The 23,261-nt window shown below is 37.4% G+C and overlaps 1 protein-coding gene across 5 annotated transcripts in view; it reads left to right on the top strand.

Moving 5' to 3' along the window:
* The window catches only part of LOC107999224 (discoidin domain-containing receptor 2), a 228,438-nt gene extending 205,837 nt beyond the window's left edge, over positions 1-22,601 (top strand). For all 5 annotated transcript variants that reach the window (XM_062077201.1, XM_062077200.1, XM_062077196.1 and 2 more), the window contains 5 exons: positions 4-195; positions 2,980-3,072; positions 6,516-6,657; positions 14,773-14,922; positions 15,992-22,601. In XM_062077201.1, coding sequence (XP_061933185.1) covers positions 4-195; positions 2,980-3,072; positions 6,516-6,657; positions 14,773-14,922; positions 15,992-16,153 — 739 coding nt within the window. In that variant the 3' untranslated portion in view covers positions 16,154-22,601. The remainder of the gene's footprint in view (positions 1-3; positions 196-2,979; positions 3,073-6,515; positions 6,658-14,772; positions 14,923-15,991) is intronic.
* Positions 22,602-23,261: the final 660 nt, after the last annotated feature.

Genomic DNA, 23,261 nt, shown 5'->3' with positions numbered 1-23,261 from the left:
CAGGATAGAATTTCAAGAGGAGGCAAAAAAACTGGCACGGCTGGCCGATCGGAATGTCGCGCGGCTGCTCGGCGCGAGCCTCGGGGACGACCCGATGTGCATCGTATTGGAGAACGGCGAGTACGGGGATTTGAATCAATATCTGCAGAGGCATATAGCTGAAACGTCGACCGTGCACACTGCTAAGACCCTCAGGTACGAAGGCTAATTATCGTGTATCGTGTACAGTCGTATGTATGGAGGGGTAATATAGGGTGGGTAAACTCGTGGAAGGTCGTTGTTAAAAATCTTTTTGTAAATATTGTCTCTTTGCTTTCGCGTTTACGAGCGGCTTATCGTGGATTACGAGGGTTTTGTGTCTCGTGAAGTGTCTCGTGAAGTGAAGAGAGGGGACATTGTCGGATTTTTGCGATATTTGTGAGGACACGGAAGTTTTACGTTATCCCTCCTTTTATCGTTCAATTTCTCTTTTTTAAAATAGATTTAAAATTAATTGTAATCGAGAGAGCGTAATTCTCTTTTTTTTATTTACTTGCTCGAATCGGTGAATATTTGATAAAATTTGATTAATTATCGGGATGTAACTTTTGTTCTTCTTTTATAATTTTATCGGAAACAAATATCTATACGTACACCGATATTGTCTTTGTGTTGCGTCAATTTACGGAATTCGTTTGATCTTTTTTCGCTATTTTTAATATTCGAAACTTTGGGAATTTAATCATATATAGAGCTTCTTTATTTCATGTGCTTTCATTCTGAAACTGTATTCAACTTTCGTCATCAACTAAATGATTTCATTTAAGTATTGGATTTATTATGGAAATGTTAAAGAATGAATAATTAATCATTTCATGAATAATTTTCAAAAGCAAAACTAATTAACTGTGCTTTATTTAAATTTGCACATGTAGAAAATCAATATGGAATTATAAAGAAGTACAATAATTGTATCAAATTTTAAACGGAATTTATTTCTATAGAATACAAAAAAAAAAAAAAGAAAAAAGATACAATATTCCTAAAATATTCATTCGTAATATTAAATAAATTACAAAATATATATTTATCAATTTTCCAGTACCTTTCTTCTTAATTAAAAAACAAATTAAATTGGCATATAATTTATATTTATATTTTTAAATTTAAAAAACAAATTGATTAAATATTAACAATTTGTATCGATAAGTATCTCTTATTTTATTCTACCATCCTCTTTCTCGACATATTCATCAAATCGAATAATCTCAATCTCCCCCTTTCAACTCGTATTAAAAATCCTCGATCGAGCTTGAGATCGTACCGATCACTATCTTACAACAAGCAGTCCCTAGTCAAGCACGCCATAAACTGAAATAACGATTCCACTGGTGGACACTCGCGAGTGGAAACCGGTGTTCCGGTTAACGATGACGTTCAATGAGGCCGATTTTTCGATTTTTATCATCGATACGCCGTAACGTCACGTCCAATCGCGTACATGCCGCGCGCCATATGGATCCCAACGCGTGGATCGTATCCACGCCTCGTTGGAAAATGCTCGAAATACGAGAAATCGGATGAAAACGAGAGAGAAAGAGAGAGATCGGTGCTCGTGACAGCTGTCGGGCGGGCCGTGTTTTACCCGCGCGCGTCCGTTTCCGGTCCCCTCTTGCCGCGAAATGCAGAGAGAAAATCGACCGATACAGATCTCGTACCCACTCTTTGTCTTCGCGCGGAATCGGCGAACCGTATCGATCTACACGAGCGAGTGGAAATTTGCGTAACGGACGACTTCTCCGTGACAAATATTTCTCCATCCGTGTCCGGCCGATAAAACGGAACGACTTCTCGTCCGACCGATAAAAGTAGATTTGCGCGAAGGCGCCTCTTTCACGCGTCCCCTTCTCCCATTCTTTTGAATTGCGATTCGCTACGAATCGTTGCAGCTATTTTGTGCGATAAGATCGTGAAGATGCTGTTTCGACATCGGTGTTTAATTGTAACTCGAATTTCGAATTTTCGGATGCTTGCAATCCGAGAATTCGATTGGATTTCGAATGCGACGGAAATCTGACGTGATTCCTTCCATCCATCGGATAATTGAAATAGATCTGAGTTAAAGATAAATGTCTTTCGTTGGGGAAAACGGGGGGGAAGAAAGTATTGGAAGAGGCTGAGATCGCGTACGCGTTTCCATTTAGGAGGAACTGCGGGTGAACTGGAATAAATCTGTCGTGTAATCCGCGCATGCAAAATAACGAACCGAAAAAGGTATTCGTGGGTGTTGTATTCGGACGAATGGACGCTCGCGTCTATGTTGTCGTATATTTTCGTTAGAGTTAGAGACTCGTTGGGACGATAATCGAGAATGATGATGTTACGTTAGGGATTTATACATCCACCCCCCGTGAGTATATTAGGATTTACACGCCTCGTGAGCGTATAGAAATTGCAGTGAACTCGATAGTTTGAGAGGGAGGGGTGGAATTATAAAGTTCTTATAATATCATTCTCTAATTTTGGAATCTAAAATATAAAATATAAAATATTTTCTTTATATTATTATTATAATATTCAATAATACGACTATAAAGAATTGATCGAATTAAAAAAAATAAACGTCTCCTGAAAAATAAAGGAATACAAGATTCCAATACTATCTTCTTACTGCAATTTTCGTTATTGCGAATTTTATTTCCCAATACACTCGAAAAACGTAAAATCATAGTACATACCATTAGAAAAAAACCCATTAGAACAACCGTCATCCAACTTTCATCGACTGGAATCTTCGACAACAACGATAGGCCATCCACGCCAACTCTTTCGTTAATGCAAATGGCCGATCCATACGTACGTATTTCCAAACCGTCGTCATTTGCGGCGAGCCGATACCTCTTTGTGTGTACACGTCAGATATACACACACACACACACACACAAACAAGTTTCGTCGTGCAAAACTTCTGAAACCCGCCTCTCGTTCTTCCTGTTGCAGTTTCGGCACGTTGATCTACATGGCCACGCAAATAGCATCCGGCATGAAACACCTCGAGGAAATGGACTTGGTGCATCGGGATCTCGCCACAAGGTAACGACAGACAGGTTTCTCGTAGATTACTTTAAGTCGAAACTTCGCCGATCACTCATTCCCCGGGCTCGACGTTTGGGAAACGGCGTTGCTCTTCCGCCGGCTGACTTTCTTCTCTCGAAACACCGAGTTTCCGGTTACTTTTGCACGGGTATATCCGCTCGATCGAGGCGCTCGCAACTTGCACCGCGCGGTATTTCGGCCGGAAACTCGGCGAGCACAGTTTTGTCATCACGTGTTTCCGGGAATGGTAACGATCGGCGCCAGTTCGAGCGCGTAATCGTTTACGCGCGGAGAGAATTTGAAGCGGCTTGGTTGCTTAATGAAATGCTTTCGTTAAATGGGAAAAGCTTGGAAGGAGTTTTGGAACCAGAGAAGAGATTCCTTTTCTCGTTTTATTTTATTCTTGGAATTATTTTCGTTGTGTCGTCTGTATTTTGGAGAACGAAAGGAAAATAGGCTTTTAAGTTCTACTTTTATATGTCGAAACTCGAAGTTTCTACAATGCTCGAAAGTTTTTTAGAGATTTATAATTATATTGAAATTTATTTCGTTATTTACAATTTGTTAGTCAATTTCAAAAAAAAAAAAAGAAAAAAATGTAAAGAAATCAAATCGTCATTTGAATGCTTCAAACGTTAGAATTCATTCGTCACCGATATAAATCCTCTCCTCTCCCAAAAGCTTAATTTTCTGCGCATCTTGGTCCGAGAAACAAACATTCGATCTTCTAAAAAGAAAAATTTAAGTCGACCGCTTAATCAAAGTGGAAGTCATCGTCGTATAAATCGCCAGTACGTCCTAAAGACAATGACAAATTGGCCAATTATCTTCCCCCTCGTCGACTAACACGCGTCCAACTTTCTTTCGTTTCGATGTCGAAGAGTAAGCCACTTCCGGTTTTAAGAGAGAAGTTTCATCGAGTTACGACTTCTCCAATCCTCGATAAAACTACGTGGTGACCCGCGTGCAACCTCGTTGCCAACTCCACGTGTCAGGGCTGTTAAAAGGAAACGAGTGGAGCGGATGATGGTTGGGCCACGTGCTCGAATTATTAACTCTAATCATAAACTTTAATTACAAAGGGTGTCGCAAGTTTGTGGCGGGTGAAATTAATTGCCAGTTGATTTACAGAAACGAGTTTTCAGCATTGCGCTCCATAAACATAAAGGAAAAAAGAAATATTATTGATTTATTGATTTTACTGCTCTGATTGGTGGTAATCACAAGTGGTTTACGTTGAATTATAACGAAAAATTGAAAGCTTTTTGTCAATTTTTCCTCGAATAATGTATATTCGATTTAGAAAATATCTGGCGTATTATTAGATATATTTCGTGAAAAATCAGCGAAGCAAAAGCAACTCGACATGTTAATTTTTAACATGCTCAATGAAAAATCGACGAAATCAGTTAGATATATAATGCATTAGTATTTTCTATCGATAAAATTCTACAAATACATTTTCAAATTCTATTAACTTATCGTGTGTTTGAAATATCTCCATAAAAATTCGATAAATTCGAATTCTGCAAAAAAGAAAAGAACCCTCTCGTTTTCATCGTCAGCGAGGAGAAAATTACGGTATTTTTCCGTAGCAGAAAGGGACTAATTAGAAAACTTATAGTAATACGTTAAAGCGATCGTTAAGCCGCGGTGTTGAATCAGTTTCACGAGAGAGATCTGCAGAGATCTCGAGGACCGTGTCCATTCCATTTCACAAGCGGGATGAATACCTCTTCCCTCCCCTCTCGAGCAGATAAACGGGCAGTTTTCACGTTCAGAGATCGGCGTGAAACTTGGAACGATCGTCGCTCTCGGCGGAGCCTCGCTTCCGGCTCGAGGCGAGCCTCTCTTAAAAGGCGACTCTCGAAACGGCTCTCCACAATCGCCACGCCAGACGTGGTTTTATAGAATACGCGAAAACGCGCGACAGACGAATGGGCGCCTTGGATTCCCATTCGTCGGCGAAAATGGTTTTACCCCGAGAGCCTCGAGATGTCGTTCGCCCCTTTGATCTCCTCCTCTGTAACTTTTCGCCATTGAAAACGGTGATTAGCTCGTGAATACTTGGGGGGAGGAAGGCCTAGGAAGGAAACAGGGGAGCAGAGAATGATAAACGGCGGAGGAATTACAATTAACAAATAACTTAATCTTATCGATCAATCTATGGTAAGTGGAAGAAGATCCCATTGGTGGTGATTAAGTTTAATGGTTGCAGGAAGCTAGATACGCTTTCTGTTTATTTATGCACTAGTTTGTGCTAGTAATTGTGGAGTTATTATTGGAAACGTTTGTCTTGAATTACTAATTTTTATTTCTAACCGATTTTTCATTACTCCTTGAATGATATATTGAACAGTAGAAACATATTATTTCTCTTCACTTATTATTTGTCTCTTCAAAAGTTCGAAACAAGGATATTACTCGAATAATGTTCAAATTTAATTTTATAACATTGAACAATTAAAATGAGTTTTAGAAAAATTCAATTGTTTCTGCAATCATTAGCTTTTATACTTATACTTATATGGATTTATTTTTATCCTAATAACCTATAACAGATTCAATGCCTTGGCGTTAATCGCACGTAATTTCTCAATATTTACTCACCCAGAAAAGAGAGCGAATTAGTCGCGCGAAAATATACGTTGTTCCATCAAAATGGATCAACGTACGCGTCAAACGCACATGGATCACCAAAAGATCTTATCCCTTCTCCGGATACGGGTTGATCCAGTCTCAAGGCCGTAAACAATCCTTCGAGCACGATTCGCGGCGATACATTCGCCTACGTGTTCGAGTGTCGAGATAGGGGAAACCGGAATAATCCACTCGGCCCTGAAGACGGATTACGCCTTCGAATCTACCATATTTTCTCGTAGGGCTGGATGGATTTTACCCCGGATGAAAGCTACAGAATAGGAGAAAAACATCGTTCACGGTTTTAGGCAACGAAAGAACGAGCAGAAATATCATATAAAATTGGATTCTTTCTCTTTCAGATAATATCACGAACAAGTTAATATTATTAATGTAAATCGATCGAAAAGCGCGATCGAAGGGAAAAAATTGGTGAAAAATGTGTAACTGAAAGATTTCGTAGATTCTTTTATAAAGAAATTTACCTAATTTGAGAATTCTGATTTGACGAGGAATCTTTTTCAAAATGTGAAATTAAATCCCAAAATTATTAACATCTTCTTCAATCTTTAATACAATTTCATCTTAGAAGTTTTACTAAGAACAAGAGTGTCTTAAATTTTAAATTCTAAAGATTTTTGGATACTGTTACAATCCTAGTTATAATTTATAAAGAAACTAAGAAAATTCACCAAAATAAAAGTACAAAATATAAAAGTGATTCGAATAATCTTTTGTAATATTTTGTAATCTGTTTTACGCTTTCGAGTGATTAATGATTTATGTATGATTTGTTGCAGGAATTGTTTGGTGAGCCGTGGTTACACGGTGAAAGTTTGCGATCTGGGCTCCGGAAGAAACGCTTACGCAGCCGACTATTTCCGGGTGGAGGGCCGGCCGCCATTGCCAATCCGATGGATGGCCTGGGAGGCTATGCTAATGGTAAGTCGTTAATTAGCAGTTAATCTGTAATCGTGGAGTCTCGAATATTGGATTTATAATAAAGTAATTCATTCGGCAGTTTGATTGGTCCGATTCTATTAAGCGTATTCCGTTGCGTATGAAGCAATCGATTTCGATAATTTGTAAGACCGTATTTAACCACTAAATGTACGTAACGTTGAATAATATGTTTGGCACATTGATTTAAATCGAATATGCACGCGTTTGAATGGTATTTTGCTAGAAAAAAAAAGACAAATGGTGGACTCGTGGTAATATGACATTAAATTTTTTTTTTTCAATACAAATTCACGTAAAAATGGATTGGTGAAAGAGATTGGATTGTCTCGATTTTAAAGACGTTTTATCGAGTAAAATTAGTTCGTATCGTAAAATTAAAAAAAATTATCCTTTCATGGTTGAAATAATTTAAACTTGTCTTTCATAGATTCACAAAACTTTGAGAAAGATTGCATGATTATAAAAATTAACAATGACAAAACGATCAAATCGATAAATCGATAAATCGAAAGAATGATACAGAGATAGATCATACTCTCCTTGTTCAAGTTCATTTATTTTTAATCCTGAATCGTGGTACGAGTCGCGAGTATCGCAAGCAACGTACAATCGATATATCAAACATGTGTAAAACATTCGATTAATTCCACATTATAAATAGATTCCAATTAACTCCATTTATATACTTGCTCACTTTTTCCTTTTTTTTTTTCATCCATATCGAATGATCATAGAAAAAAAAAATACGATAAATCTTCGAACGATGTGTATACCATCCTTAATTCCGAAAAAAAAAAAAATACTTTCAACGGATCACTTCCCCCGTTTCACGGGGGTGAAACGAATCAAATTTGATCGGTTGAAGCAGACGCCACAGAGCAAATTGTAAACGATTTTTGCAGGCGAGGCGGGGGAGGAAAAATAAAGCGAGCGCGATCGAGTGGCCAGTGATATTTAAATGGACCGTAGCTACGCATCCGCGCGTATGAAACTCGGTTTGGCTTTCCCGAAATATATACCTCTACACCCATTGTTTTCACCCTTCTTCCCTCTGCCGAAAATCAAAGCCTCGCGCTCGACGAAAGTTCCAATTGTTTTCCGCCCCTCCCCATTTTTCGTTTTTGTTTTTGTTTTTTTCTCATTTTTGTTTTTTTCTTTTCTCCCTTCCACATTCCAGGCCAATATTTGCCTTGAAGATTCGCCGCCCGATCCTCCTCCCGCGAAGAGTTGAAACAACAGCGATTACCGTTTAATGCGCGGCTCCAACCACTTCGACTTTGAATCCATCCCGGATCTATTTTAACCCTCCTTGTTCAGAAACCTATCTACCTTGATCCACGAGGATACGAGGAAGCGGATTCGAGCAGATGAAGGGGGTTGAAGGGCGAGAGATTAGGTCATATTACCTGTGGTTAATAAACCCGAAACGTTCGCTTTTTGATGATCCTTCCCTGGTAAATAATTTCCAACGATTCGTATTATTTTTCGATTATATTAAATTTTGTAATAATTTTTGTTTTCGGTTAATAGAAATATATTGTTCTAAAGTTATTCAAACGATATGTATTCGATTGAAATATCGTTGAAAACGTGTTTTAATTAATTTAATCCCAATTTATTTCGAAAGAAAGATGAACGATAAAGATTTTTTTATGTCTTTACGTCTGCGAGTATTTCTCTCTTTGCTTAACGAGAAATTACAAATATTTGCATTTCTGTCATCCGTTTGAAGTATTTCGATTCGGGAAAAAGTGTTTCGTAACGTTAATGGTATGCGTTATATTTTGAAAGTATACCGAAACTGGCGCGGTACACAGTTTGCGGTTAGCACGCTCGATAAAAGTAGCCGGGTAAACATCAACGTCTAGTTTGCGGTGGTCGAGACAAGCTTTTTGACTTAATTTCTGGCCACAACAACCTGCACATTTTTCCATCCATTATACAGCCGATATACCCTTTTACCTCGTGTTTTATTAATTTAAATATTATCTCTGAATGAAAGACGGTCATATTTACTAAAATATATAAATCGTCGTGCAATCTTTTTAACGCAAAGCTTTTAAAAAGATCTAAAAAACTTGACGATACTGTTCAAAGTTTGTTTACGAGTAAAAATTTAAAACATTCGGGGGATAAAATTTCACGAGATTTCTTCCCACGAATAAATTGTCTAACCTTTAAAAAAAAGGATTTTAAAAAATTCGAAATTCTTAAGTTCATAAATACTTTCGAAACATAAAATATTCATGGATAAAATTCCTATCATCTCCTACTCGTGTAAAAATTATCCAATTTTCCCTCTCTCCGTTGAATCATCTGAAAATCAATACTTGGGCGAATCAAACATCAAGAACGAAAACGCATTCATCAACAATAAAATATCAACCATCGTTCCAAGAATTCACATTCAGAGATTAATTCGCAACAATTGCAGTAGGCCACGCCCCCGTCGAAACGCTCCAACTCATAAAACGCCGCTACGTGATAATTTTATCGAAACGAGAGCCCACGGATGATTCCCCGTTGTTAATTTATTCATCGCGCGCCCTGTTATTCGCCGAACGGCGGCGTGGCATAGTTATCGGCCGGCAAAAGTAATGCAAGCCGGTTAGCATTCACGATAGAGACTCGGCCCGCGAATGAAGTCGCGAGAATACACGTTATTCCGCGTGGTTACGGCGAATTTATCGGCGGGGGACAGGTATACGTACATACATCCATACATATATATATATATGCATATCGGTGTAACGAACGATAGCCAGAGCGAAGCGTATTTTATTCCGGTGTATCCTGTTTTTAATTTCTCGTCCGTGCCCCGCCGATATCGGACTGTCGATCCGCGAAACCGCGAAGCATCAGCCCGATAGAGCTGTCTGCGGTCGCGTGGCATTAACGAATCGGGCTTATTCGCTGTTTCCATGCGCCTCGTGTCATCGCGAGACCGCTGTAAAAGTATCGGTTGGAAAAAAAACGCTTTCGAGGATTCGTTTTCGATGTACAGGGGCCGTGGATATATACGTATATACGTATCGAATAGGGTACAGTACAGTCGGTTGCAAAAGTAGGAGGTTAAGGGAAATTTATTCGATTTCTGGAGAAAATCAAGGAAAAGTCGAGGAAAATTTTTTTTGCAAAGTAGTTTGTACGCGATACAACGGATGTTATTGTGTTAAGAATGTGCAATTTGGTGACTTGTGGAATTTTGTACTTGGAGTGAATGGAATAGGGACACGTGATTCGTGAGATTTTGAGGAGAATTATACGTTTCATATGGGAAACGGAATTATTATTAATTGTTAAATTCGCATAAGATGTACGAGCACTTTTGTAACTGAGCGTACAGGATCTGTATGAGAGTCCTATACGAGTGAATATTGGGAAAAAATGAGGTAAAATTGGGAACTTAAACCTTTAACGGACGTATGTCATCTGTGACGAGGCATTGTAAGTTCTTTGTATCGATGTATGCCATTTTTCACGTGGAATTGATGTATGTCACTTCTGACATTGCAACTTTATTGTGTTCGAAGAGATACGAGTCGAAAGAGAATGTGATGAAATTGAACATTGCGAAATCACGCGATTTCCGCGTGTATAACTTGTCTTTTCATCTTATACGATATCTTTTTTTTTTTTTTATTAGAATTCAAATATGCATTTCGTGTTTGGATCGCATCGATTTTCATCGCAAAGTGATAACCTAGTGGCAAGTTGTATGCGAAATGCAAGGAACATTCCATAGATCCATGTACGCGTGTATTATGCATAAAATGCATAAAACTCATTCTATAACTGATGAAGATTAGGAAAAGAATCGTCGTCATATGTTATTCTCTTTTTGTATATTATATATAAATTTTTAGAATATATTATATTTATAATATTTCCTTTAATACAAGGATATATAATCGTGTTTCATAACAACGATTTTATAACAATTTCTGCTATCGTGTCTTTAAAGAAGACGAGAATGAAGACAATCGATGTCGATGTTTACTATTCGAGAATGGAAGGAGCGTGTTTCTTTGGATAAGATTTTTTTTTTTCGATATTCCATCGAGATCAATGTACGCGACAAGTAGAATAAACATGTTTGCGATCAAACGTAATATCGAGCTCGGTCTCTGTCTTTCAGAGGTAATTGGGATCAGGAATATTTGGCGAGACGCGAGTTTCGTGTTAATTGGACGCATTACAGTTGCAACTGCTAACGCCAGTTTCTCTTTAATGACAAGACTCCGCGCTTTAATTAAATGATAGCAGGCTAATGTTAAACTTAATGTCCCATTTTCCTTAATTCTTCTTGTTTCCTTGTCGTTTCTATTTCGATTTTATCATCGTTGATGTTTCAAATCTTAATTATCAACGTTGAAAAATTCGTTATTGCTTTCTCGAGGGAATAAATTAAAAAAATATCAGGCTAAATAATTTAATTATATAAATCGTTAAAGACAAATTGAAAGATTAATTCATTGAACAGACAGAGATAATCATTTCGCAAAATCATTTGTAATCATTTTATAAATCATTTTATACGAACTCTTATTAATTGGATAAAAAGACACCGCTAATGGGAGGGGAATTAGATTGTCTCCTATTATAGTGAATAGCCTGATTATGCGAGCGTGCCTGTCCCCAACAGATTCACATAAATGGAGTTCTACTGTATTATTACTGTATTATATTATATACCGATGATAATAGCGACGATGCAACACCAATTCAGATAATCGAGATTCGCATTCACCCTATTGTGCAATATTCGATGCAAGAAAGGAATCTCAAGATACTTAAGTCTCTTTTCAACAAAAATATTTCATTACGATTTACATTTGTTGTTTTTTTTAGATACAAATTTCACCAAACTGACGAGATTACAAGAGTCTTTTTTTGCCATCTAACACAATCAAAAATATTCAAACGTTATCCTGGCCTGTAATAAACTTCATCGTTGACGTATTTCCAAAATTGTCGACTTGCTTTGTAAATCGATGTTGGCCAACGAACCCTTATTTTTCTAAAGATACACAAATTTGATTGAATCCTTATTCGACCTGCAATTATTGGTCTGTAAACTCGTCGTCATATTTTCAAAATTGACGAAGTCATTGCATTACAGATCGACGTTGGCCAACGAACCCTTGTTTTTCTAAAGATACAGAAACTCGATCGAGCACAATTACGAAGTATTTAAATTTAAATTTCTGTAAATCGATCGGCCAACCGTTATGTTTCTATAAGAAATACAGAGACGAAGGATTACCTGTTGAAAAAGCAATCGCAAAATATTTAAAAACGTTTTGCACATTTTCCGAGTCAATCGCGCGCGCTTCACTGGAATTTGCGCATCGAAAAGCGTTTCATCTTATCGCGGATTCCATCCGTTCGAGTGGGTGAGATCGAGGCATCGATCGAGCGATGAGCGCGGGACCCATTAGCATCGGGAATCGCGTATGAATGAAATCCGTGCGGGGGCAAATTGATAGGTAAATGGTAATTCGGGTAAATGGGAAACGAGCGGCCGATATACTATTTCCCCCTCCCCCTCGCTCGTTCTCGTAGTCATTTTCAGAATTGACTGCGCCGTTAATGTTTCATTATTGCCATCGTTTATCCATCCCGCGCCATTGTGTTAATGAAACGGGGCCAATGGTTCCGTGCACGCGCGCGCGCAAGGGGGCCAAGAATTATATCCGGAATTAGCGTCGATTAAATGATTTAAACCGTTCGATTTCTTTATTAACTTGCAACCAGTGCCCCCTTCCTCGATTCTGTTCCCGTAAACTTTACGACAACTATCAAATTACCTACAACTGGTGGCATTAAAGTTAACGCCTGGCTGGGGATAAATGGGGCTCCTGCGATGCTCGAAGAAAAGGAAAAGAGGAATTTTATTTTATTTCATTTACAAATATCGAGAGTTTGAAATTGAGAGGAAGTTAGGGATAGTTTGTAGGTGAAGCTATCGAGATTTACAACTTTATTCTTTTGTGTTCGTTGTGCGGCTGAAGGATCGATAGAAAGGATTATCGATGCAATTGTAAAAATATAGGAAACGTGGTAATTTATGATTAATCAGAATTAGTACATGCAATAACGAATGAATGAATTCATAAGTGAAAGGTAAAGTTTGAAATTAAACCTTTGTTAAAGAATCTTATCTGTGAATAATTCAAGAGATTCTTAAACGATCTTTTATTAACTCAATAATATAAATACTCTAAGATCAACTTTGTTAATCTACCACGAAATTATAAACGAATAATCTTAGCGATTCCATTTACAAAATTGAAAGATTAAGTTTCCCGTCGATTCGTCGAACGATTCTTATTTTCAGACTTTTAATCGCGTCTAATATCCGACGGCTAATTATGATGTCGGATTAATAGGCGTAACGATTGTTTTAATCATCACACGTGCACGCACGTTGCAGAGAGTCATGTATGTATATATATATATATAGTTTCTGGTACATGCGTGTTACCCGTTAAACTTGATGCCGTCGTGTACACCGCTTCTTAAGATGGAGTAGTTTCATGAAATTACGTAACTGAAACACTTAAGTTGAAGTAATTTCTCGTCAAGCAACGATACCACCTGCCGTGCACGCCGCCTCGTAAATAGATTTCTACTTCGAACTACTGTTTACGCGACAGGACACACGGGGAAAATATTACTTTCGTCACGAGATTTCGGATAAACGAGATAAACTTCTCTTCGCGACGAAGAAAGAAAGATGATTGTTCTTATTTCGCTTAACAGGGAAAAATATCAAAAATCATGAGGGAATCTTTCTATTCTTGATTCTAAAGATAATTGTTTATTGTTTGCCTCTTGCGCACTTTTTGAGAAATTTTCAATCATAATTATTTTTGAAAATTCTGTAATTTATTGTCGTTAAACGTGAAACGTATTCCAATTTTTTTTTTTTTTTGATGAAACAGCGTTATATAAATTTTATAAACGTGTATTAATCGTATTATATAGATATTTTCTATCACAAAAGTAACAACAGAATTTTCTTGGTTATCCGATGTATTTTTTTCCCCTCCCCATTTTTATCCCGATGAATTGGCGACAATGAAAAATAAAAACCGATCGCGCGTTCAACTTCACTTCTTGAAAATCGAATATTCCATTTGTGTATTTTTTTTTTTACGTGTGTATATGTGCGTTCTACTATCGATCGAATTATCGTTTAATATTTTATTGTTTGTATTAAATTACACGGTAAAAAATATTTCGATTTTTCGGGCGATCTATTCGACTCGTCCAATTGCAATTTTTCAAATAACATTCAAGATAAAACGTTCACACCGAGGCGGATGAATTTGATTAACGATAGTTTTAAACTATGACCGAGGCACTGTTACATTTTCCACGTTTTTCCACCTCGATTCCGCAGGGTTATGCTTTGCGAAGCTTTGCTCTTTTTGGACCTGTCTGCTACACTTTAGAATTTTTTTTTATCTGTTTTCTTTTTCTCTCTATATGTGAAAATTTTTTACTATTTTACTATAATATTCAGAAAAACTAGATCTCTCGTATCAATCCTTAAATGGAAGAGCAATTGTATTTGCAATTATTTACTTTTTAGTTGGATCTTCTTTTGTGTTAAATTATTTTAATATTGAAAAATATTACGGCAAAACGTAGAGTAATTCATGTGGAAAACAATGAAAAATAAATCTGCTTATCCGTTGAAAAATATTCAACAATATTCAATATGGATGTTAACATAGTTTCAAATAGAATTTTGAATAGAATTAAGAGATTAAAAAAATTCGTTCCTCTTTTTAAATATTAAACATTTAATATCAATAAACATTTCGAAAATTGAAATTCACAATTATTTTCGAACTGAAAAATTATCCTTTATTATCTTTCGAAATTCATTTCATTTTAACACATTTATCCATTGATTTTCGCCCACAACATCAGATTTAAAATCTCATTTTAAAAAAATACAATTGTTTGAATATGCATCGTGATGCGTTAAATATATTTATATATTTTGGAAGTGAAAATGAAAACTTCCATCATCAATCTGTCAATGATCGAAACTGCATAATTACTTAAAAATGAATTCAGGGAAGACACACATCGAAGAGCGACGTCTGGTCTTTCGCAGTAACGCTTTGGGAGATTTTAACGTTCGCAAGGGAACAACCGTTCGAGGAGCTGCCCGATCATCGCATAGTCGAGAATGCAACGTATTTTTACCAAGAGGATGATAGAAGGGTAAGCACACGTTCCTTCGTCCTTGCGATGAACCGTTCGTTTTTCCAACCTTTCGATTTCTCTTTCTCTTATTACGAATTGAACGATCATTAATGATTAAACTCTTATTATTAGATGATCAAAGGGAGGAGGATTTGAGAGAACTGTGAATAAAATGATGAAACTTTAATTAGAAAACGTGTATGTTCGTAAAAGTGTATCGTAGAATTTTATATTTTATATTATGTTACACGAAACTTCGTTCTTCGTTAATTGAAAATAAAAAATAAAAAATATCGAAGTGCGAAAGTTCTTTTCTACATTTTGCGTGAAAGTAGTATTTTGTTGATAGAAAAAAAAAAAATTGTTTTTTTAAAAAATTTCTACATCTATTGTTTCATATCGATATGTCTGTTGACATATCTACGACTTCGATGTTATATTTTTTCTGAAATATAACATAAAAAGAATTATTTATAAAATATACGTGTTATAAAATATACGTGAAATTATAATAACGTGTAATACGTCGAATATATACACACATGATGCATACATACGCGTACAACATTTTAAAATTTTATTACGTATATTTACCAATAATTTTATTTAATCTTTTCTTTCATAAATTCATTTAAATGTACCGCACAATTCCATTATGCACCGCAATATTTATACATTGAATTACGGAAATTATTCAAAATACACGGATCTGACTTTTTATTAATAACAACAGTAATAATAATAATAATATTTAAATATATATATACATATATTCCACACAAAAATTCACAAAAATCTACTCGAAAGATTCAGAAACTCGTAACAACAACAAAAAAAACAACATTCGAAACAAATACGTATCGTATTAATTCCATTTTATCTTTTTTTTTTTAACGCACTTGTACAAAATTTCCACCAAACCTTTCAATTTATTTCTGTTTATTCGAATCAACGAACAACGCAGCAGAATATTTTCAAACTGTACGAGCACGATAACATTTGTAATCGAATCACAACTTTGACGATGGTACGCCTCGAACACGCGTATCTTTTTCCACATTCGTTTATCCGAATATATTTCTCGCAGATCATTCTTCCCCTGCCGAAAAACTGCCCCAAAGATATCTACGAGCTGATGCGCGAGTGCTGGCACAGGAACGACGTGGACAGGCCGAGCTTCCGGGAGATCCACATGTTCCTCCAGAGGAAAAATCTCGGTTACAAGCACGGGGACACGAACGACACCTGATACAGAGAGCTAGAAGGCTGGAATCTGATCCGGCTTTCTATGATCGGCGAGCTGAACGGGAACTGGTGGAACTCCCCTTCGACGACCAAGTTACACCAGGTCAGGCCAAGTTAGTAGTACATACAAGGTGAGGATCAATTCCTGATTGTCGAATCGTCGAAGACGAAGGTAAACGGTGACCTCGAAATGGTTCTTCGTTGCTCTGTCGATAATACCAGTGAGTTTTTTATAGACTGTGCGACTTGTACGCGGTGAATTATTATTATTGTAATCATCGTGCGATCTTAAACGATTAAGGGAGTTTGTTCAAACAATTCGTTTCCTCGATCAACTTGATTCTCTCGAAATTTTATAATTCTCGTAATATTTTTTTCGCCATTGATTCGTCGGTCGATATTCGCAGAATCAAAAGGAAAAGAGAAATGACGAATCAAAATTTCATGGAATAATAATTTTTCATCGGCCATCGCTCTTCTTGAGATTATTTTCGTCCCGTTTAAAACGTTGACCGCGCGTAACCGTGCAATTAAAGAGCGACAAAGGAGGATAAGAAAAATAAATAAAAATAAAAAAATAACAGCGCGAGAACGGTCTCGAGCAAGCGGATATATATACGAAATGGGAGCGTTCCTAGCCCGGGTCCAATGGGCGGAAAGCACGTTCAATAAATCGCGCACACGCCATTTCTGAAATTGATACTGTCAGCAAACAAGCTTATGACACCCGCCGCAACGGCACTCGCGTCACGTTCAGAATACACGTGGCCCGTGGACTTTGGAAAATCGCGGAGGATACAACAAACGGTCTCCACCGATCATTTCCTGGAAACCTCTTCTCTCCCCTCGACGTGTGTCCAACGTGCGATCCGATCCGGGAGAAAATACCATTTCCACCTCGTGAAAAACCCATTGCGCGTCCACAAAGTTTTTACGAAGGGGAATGGAAAAGAGGAGGAGGAAGAAGAGAAGAAAAGTCGAAGGAACAAATTATATCGATTCTCTTTCCGACGACGATTCCTCGCCGTTGTGTATCGTTGTGATAAGTAATCGAGGATAATCGATAATCGAGCGAACGTTTTATCACACAGTGACAAAACGGCTACACTGTTTTAAGAATCGAGAACGAATCCTGACAGATGTGAAACGGGAGTGGAAAATACGTTTCTTGGTTCTTGGTTGATTGAATGTAAATTGACTCTGGATGGAAGCTGGAAACGAAGCGTGGCAAATGTGCGAGATTGTTCTTTCTTTCTCTTCTTTTTTTTTTTTTCTTTAAGGGAAGGGGAAGAATTTAATTGAAATATGGAAGTACTGGTGGAATTTGGATTACATTGGCGCCCTCTGGTTCAATTGGAGCTAGTAACATTAGTGAAATTTAACGAATTACTAGTTACTAGCGTATCGGATAATAGTATTTGGCAATAAAACTAATAACGAAGATTTATAATTAAAGTTTTGATCGCAACTTACAACTCTTACAACTTGTCAATTCACTAATCTTATTATCTATCGAATCGTCAGAGGGGTCCATAACTTACTAGCCATAAAAAAAAGAATAAATAAATAAACCACTCGGTCACAGAGTGGTCGAAGTTCATCGTTCGGAGTGTAAAAATGGAAAATTGAAAAAAGAAAAAAAAAACAATTCCTCGAGAGCCTGCTGGCTTACCTTTAAGTTCCCTGAGACTATTACTGATAAGCTTAAAATGCGCTTAGCCGAAGTGCATAAATGTTTGACAATACCATTAGAGGTTGCAAGTAAATAAAGAAACAGAAAAAAAATTTCGTATACATATACATATATATATATATATATAAATAAATAAATAAACAAATGAACGAATAAATAAATATAGCAGATGTAAAGAGATGTTAAAAAAAAAAAGGGTTTAACTGATAGCGTAAAAAATTTATTAGAGAGCGTCGTCTTTTCGAGCAGCTTGTATTCCCCTCGACGGTCGCGTGGCTTCGTTTTTCCCGCCACAGTTCGACCTATATCGATTCGCGACGCTTGCCTCGACGTCTCGAAGACCGAAACCTGACCTCGAGTCGAATTCGCATCGTCGTCGTTCAGCGGGACAAGGATGGATAGAGGTGGTTGCTTGGAATGAGTGAGTGAGTGAGTGGAGAGAGAGAGAGAGAAGCCCACTCGCGTGACCTGAAGTTACGTTTATAGGAAGGAATAGAAGCACGGTCCATTTACCCGGTGGATATACCTTTGCTCGCCTTTTTACAGGCGAATTTTTGCCCGGTGATCGAGGGTCGGAAATAATTCTTGCGAATAATCGGGCATCGATTTCGCCTTCCACTACCAGCTCACTTCTCGTTTCTTTTTTTTTCCCCTCGAATTTTATTTCGTTCCATTTTTATTTTTCGTTTCATTCTGTTCGTTCATCGTCGTTGAAACGAATTTATTTCATTTATTTTTGTTTTTGTTTTTTTCCTTTCTTTTTTTTGGGGAGATGGGGGGGAGGGAATTAATTTTATAGGTTCTACTTGAAACACGTTGTATCGCGTTCAATTAATATTTAGTTTTATGGACTTTTATGGGCGAATTTTTACCTAGTTCCTCTTTTATTCCCTCCCTCCTCTCCCCCTATATTTTTTATTAAACATTGAAAATTATCTTTTCGGAGCGGAGAGGGATGAGATTGAAATGCGCGCGCGCCGGGGAAAATATTCATCCGGTTACACGAACCGTGTTCAACGTGGAACAATGAGAAATTTATAATAATTGTTAATACGAGTTTGTAAGCGGCGATTAATAGCGGGCTGTAACAAAAGGATAATATAACGAAGAAATTGGCGATGAAAAGGGTGCAAATGGGTGGTGTGACGAAGGGCGATAGCTCGCTGTAAGGGCGATAAATCGCGTTGTTTTGGAATTTACTACGTTACTCGGCTAAAAAACGCACAGTCACTCTCGTGATCTGTAAAAAGGAAAAAATATATATATATATATATATAAATCGCCATAGGAAATGTAAGTGATAAATGTGCACGCGACTGAAAGTGGTTCGGTAAAAGGGATCATCGTTACGATTGTTATCCTTTCGTATACGAAAGAAACACAACGCGGCCGTATAACAATAATAATAATAACGATTTAATTGTCATGTTTCGAGCGTTCTTCGATATTTATTCGAGCAAGAGAAAAAAGAAAGAAGAAGAAGAAGAAGGAAAAAGAATGACTAGAAACATGGAGAAACGACCCCTTTCATCGAGCCATCCACGGTCGAGGCAGGTTTCATTTTGAATATGAAAAGTCTATGATATTGTCTATGAAACGATCGTTATGGTAATTTATCAAATATTAATCTAAACCGTAACACCGACGACATTAAAGAAATACTGCCATTGTATTAGGGAAATCCGGTATTTGCGATATCGTTGTTTCGATCCTTTCCCATGTACACTCGACGAGAAACGATCGAATTTCTTTTGATTCGTTCGAAGATGCGCGTGATAGAGAGAGTGGTGTTGTTCGCCGACGAATGAACAATAACGACGGAACGGTGGAACAATAAGTGGGCGAAGGGATGCGAGGAGAAGGGAGATCATGATCGATCGTACAGAACACGAGGACAGTCGTGTAAAGAAAGAGAAAGAGAGAAAAAGAAAAGGAAAGAAAGGAAGAAGGATCGATGTACATATCCACTTTGATGAGCTTAACGAATTATTAACGGTGAGAAATTTTAATTTCGGCTTGGTGGAGATCGTCTTCTGTGCGATCGAACCAGGCGACACGTGCACACATACGGTTCTTCCTACAAATCGAGAGAAAGAAAATTAAAAGGATTTCTCGATCGATCGTGCACAATAGCGGGAGAGAAGAACGAAAAATGGTTGAATCGGAGAAAGAGAGTGAGAGAGATCGAGTGAATTTTAGAAATTTTTTTATATCTGTCTTTCTTTTTTATCCCTTCTTTTTCCTTCTTCCTTTTCAATTACCAACACGACCATTATCTCTTTCATTTCAGCTCGATCTTCTTTCATCGCTTAATTCCTCGTTTATTCAAATTTATTTGAATTTATGACGCTTCCCATTCGATTCACGTTCGATCAATAGAGCGGAGAAAAAGCGGGCTCCTTTCGCGCGATTAATTATCGAAATTGAAATTATCGATTATCCGTTCGAGCGAATATTATTAATTAAGGATTGAATATCACGTATCATTGACATATCGTACGTATTTCCACGGAATAACGTTTATTCTGACCAGGGAATGGAGAAGTAACGCATATCTCGAGAGAAGTTGGGCCACGAATCGAGCGGAAGTAAAGCTTAACGCTTACGTGAAAATTGTATTATACACGTATATAAATATTTCTGAATTCGTACATATCTTACACCTGTCATCCGATCGATCATCTCTGTTTGTAGGAAGAACACATCTGTCGCGAGAATGAAAGGACGAGAATATGAGAGAATGAGAGGGAGAGAGAGAAAGAGAAAAACAAAGAGAAACACAGTATAAATAAATATAAATATATATATATATAAATATAAATATAAATATATCGAAGATCGTTGAAGATTAAGCGACGAAGAGGATTCATTGAACTAATCGTTTCCATCTTAGAGATATACGCGAAGAAGATATACTTTGTACAGTTTGTAATAACAAAATCCTACGCAGATGGCGCGACCAGTCGATCCACCGAAAAAAAAGAAAAAAAAAGAGAAAAAGAAGAAAGAAACCAAAATCGTAGGAATTAATTGTTCTCGTGGTACGTATTTTTTTTTTTTTTTATTTTTCAAAGGTGACGAGGTCGAGGACCAGTTTTTACCAGTTTCATCGTTCCAGATTCGACTATACTTTAAAGTATAAAAAAGGGGGGAGGGGGTCCGCCATTCGCGTGCCAGCCTCGTTCTATTATAAAATTTATCGCTCTCTTTTTTATTTCGGCCGAAACATAAAAATTATTAGCGCACACTGGAAACATACTATTTTATTATGACGTTCATTTCGGTCGCCAGTGAATCGTGGAAAAGTCAAGATTCGTGCAAGGGATAAAGAACGTTTTATCCGTGGGTCGAAACGCGAATTTAAACGCCGCGTTTAACTCGAAATTTTCGTCGGTGCATTATTGCTCGTAGAAGTTTGAAATTTTTTTAATGATTATTATTACAATTCGTTTTTTAATCATATAGATGCTTGTATGTATAATGAATTGATTTTTCAAAATTTTCAAATTTCACGAGCGAGGATCATTCGTTACGAATCATCTTGTTGCTCTTGTTCGAAGAATATCACGCGTGGAAATTGGACGTATTTGTATTTTCTCTTGGTCTGTAATTCTATTATAAACAATTTTTTTTATTTATTATTTCCATGGTTGTTGTAATTGTTCGAGGCTTTTGCTTTAAAAAGAATACCATACCGAATATGAAAATTTCGAATTAGACGCGAATATGCAAGAATTTCGCGCGTCAGGATGTAGAATGAAATTTTAGAATTCTTATTTTTCACGAGTGAATCACGCACGTTCGACAATAGACGCTCCTTCCTCGCCGGGCCCCGTATCTTCTGCAAACGAGCTTTGTTTTTCGCGCGTATTTGCCCAATGGAAGCGCACGGTTTTCGTCGTCGGCACGGTCCGCCAGTCGCAAACAAAAGTCGGAACACGGAAGTGCCGCGTACACGGGAATTCCACGTTTGCCGATGGAATTTAATATCCGCTGCCTTCGTTATGAAACACGATCGCGCTTTTTCTCTCTCCTTCCATCGGCCGCGCGTGAGCTTTCGTTTTTGCAAACCCGATAAAGGCGCAACATCGAATCGATATCTCCGCAGTTGCCCGACGAATTTTGATAAATAGCGGCCTTAGCTTATCACGCCTTGAAATATCTCTATCCCTTCCATCAGATTTTCTTTTTTTAATTTAATTTAATTTTCATTTGCGAAGTAGTAAGTTTTTAAATAAGAAGTTCGTGTATGCATTAATTTTTCTTTATCTCGAAAGTAATTTATTTAATAATTCATTTAGTAGTTACACGTTGATAGTTATGCTTATCACGATATAAGCAGTCAAGAATAATCGGATTGTTTTACAGTCAGAACCGAAGTATAGTAGTAGATTGAAGTTTCTATCCAATTTCTATCGGCAATTTAATCAAAATTCAGCGGGAAAGGCGGAGAAATGGTGCCTGGTTTAGACAAATAAACGTCGCGAATTGGTGGATTCGCGGACACGAGAGCATCCAACAATCTCCTAGTGCAAATATAAACGGGCGAATGGGTTGCAAATAAGCTGGGTGAGCACGGGCCATAGGTGTAGGACCAGTTATCTATTGTTTATCAGCGGGCGTATTCACTATTGTGCGTGGTGTTTAACACTCGTGTCCCTTCCACGTTTTCCCTGTATAAATGTCACAACACGTGTATTTAATACGTTTGTACATAGCGAGATTCGTTTTCAATAAATACTCAACGCTTTGACTTTTATCTCCTATCCTTCTTCTCACTAGCCCTCACGATCTTAAAAAATAAAGCACGCTCGAGAAAGTTTTGCCTTTAGAGAAAATTCTATAAGGTAACGCGCTTTCCTGCTATTAATTCCGCCTCACCTTTCTCCGTTTCTAACGGTGTGCAACTCGAGCGAAAGGTTACGCAACGAGAGGAATTCGCTCGCAGCGCCAAAGTTTTCGAGAAAAACCGTTGGAAAGGAGGATCGCGGTCGCCGCGAGTTGGAAGGTAAGTTGTTATTGAATTCCGCTTAGTTTCTTCAATACGAGCTTCCAGTTCACGTTTTTTACGCGTTTTCGATGCAGCCTGCGTGTACAGCGCTTCGGTACTCTCCCCGTCGGTGTTTTTCCAACCTATTTTGAGTTTCGACCTACTTAACTTATCGCTCCCCTCTAAGGTGAAAGTAAGAAAAATCGAAGAAATTTTTTTTTTTTGAGTGCTACCGCCTTTGATTAAATAGCGAAAGAATTATTTTGATAATTTTGTGGAGCATTGCACGCGTAGTTACGTTGAGAAATGAATTGCGAAAAATCATCGATTAAAAGTGACGGATGTACTAATTTCTTTTATCTACACGATTGTGGAATCTACGGTTCAATTCTTTCGCTCGTTATCGAGTCGATCGAAAGAAAATTCGAC

The sequence above is a fragment of the Apis cerana genome, linkage group LG7, assembly GCF_029169275.1.
Source record: "Apis cerana isolate GH-2021 linkage group LG7, AcerK_1.0, whole genome shotgun sequence".
Taxonomy (NCBI): domain Eukaryota; kingdom Metazoa; phylum Arthropoda; class Insecta; order Hymenoptera; family Apidae; genus Apis; species Apis cerana.
This window is presented reverse-complemented; position numbering and strand designations above follow the sequence as displayed.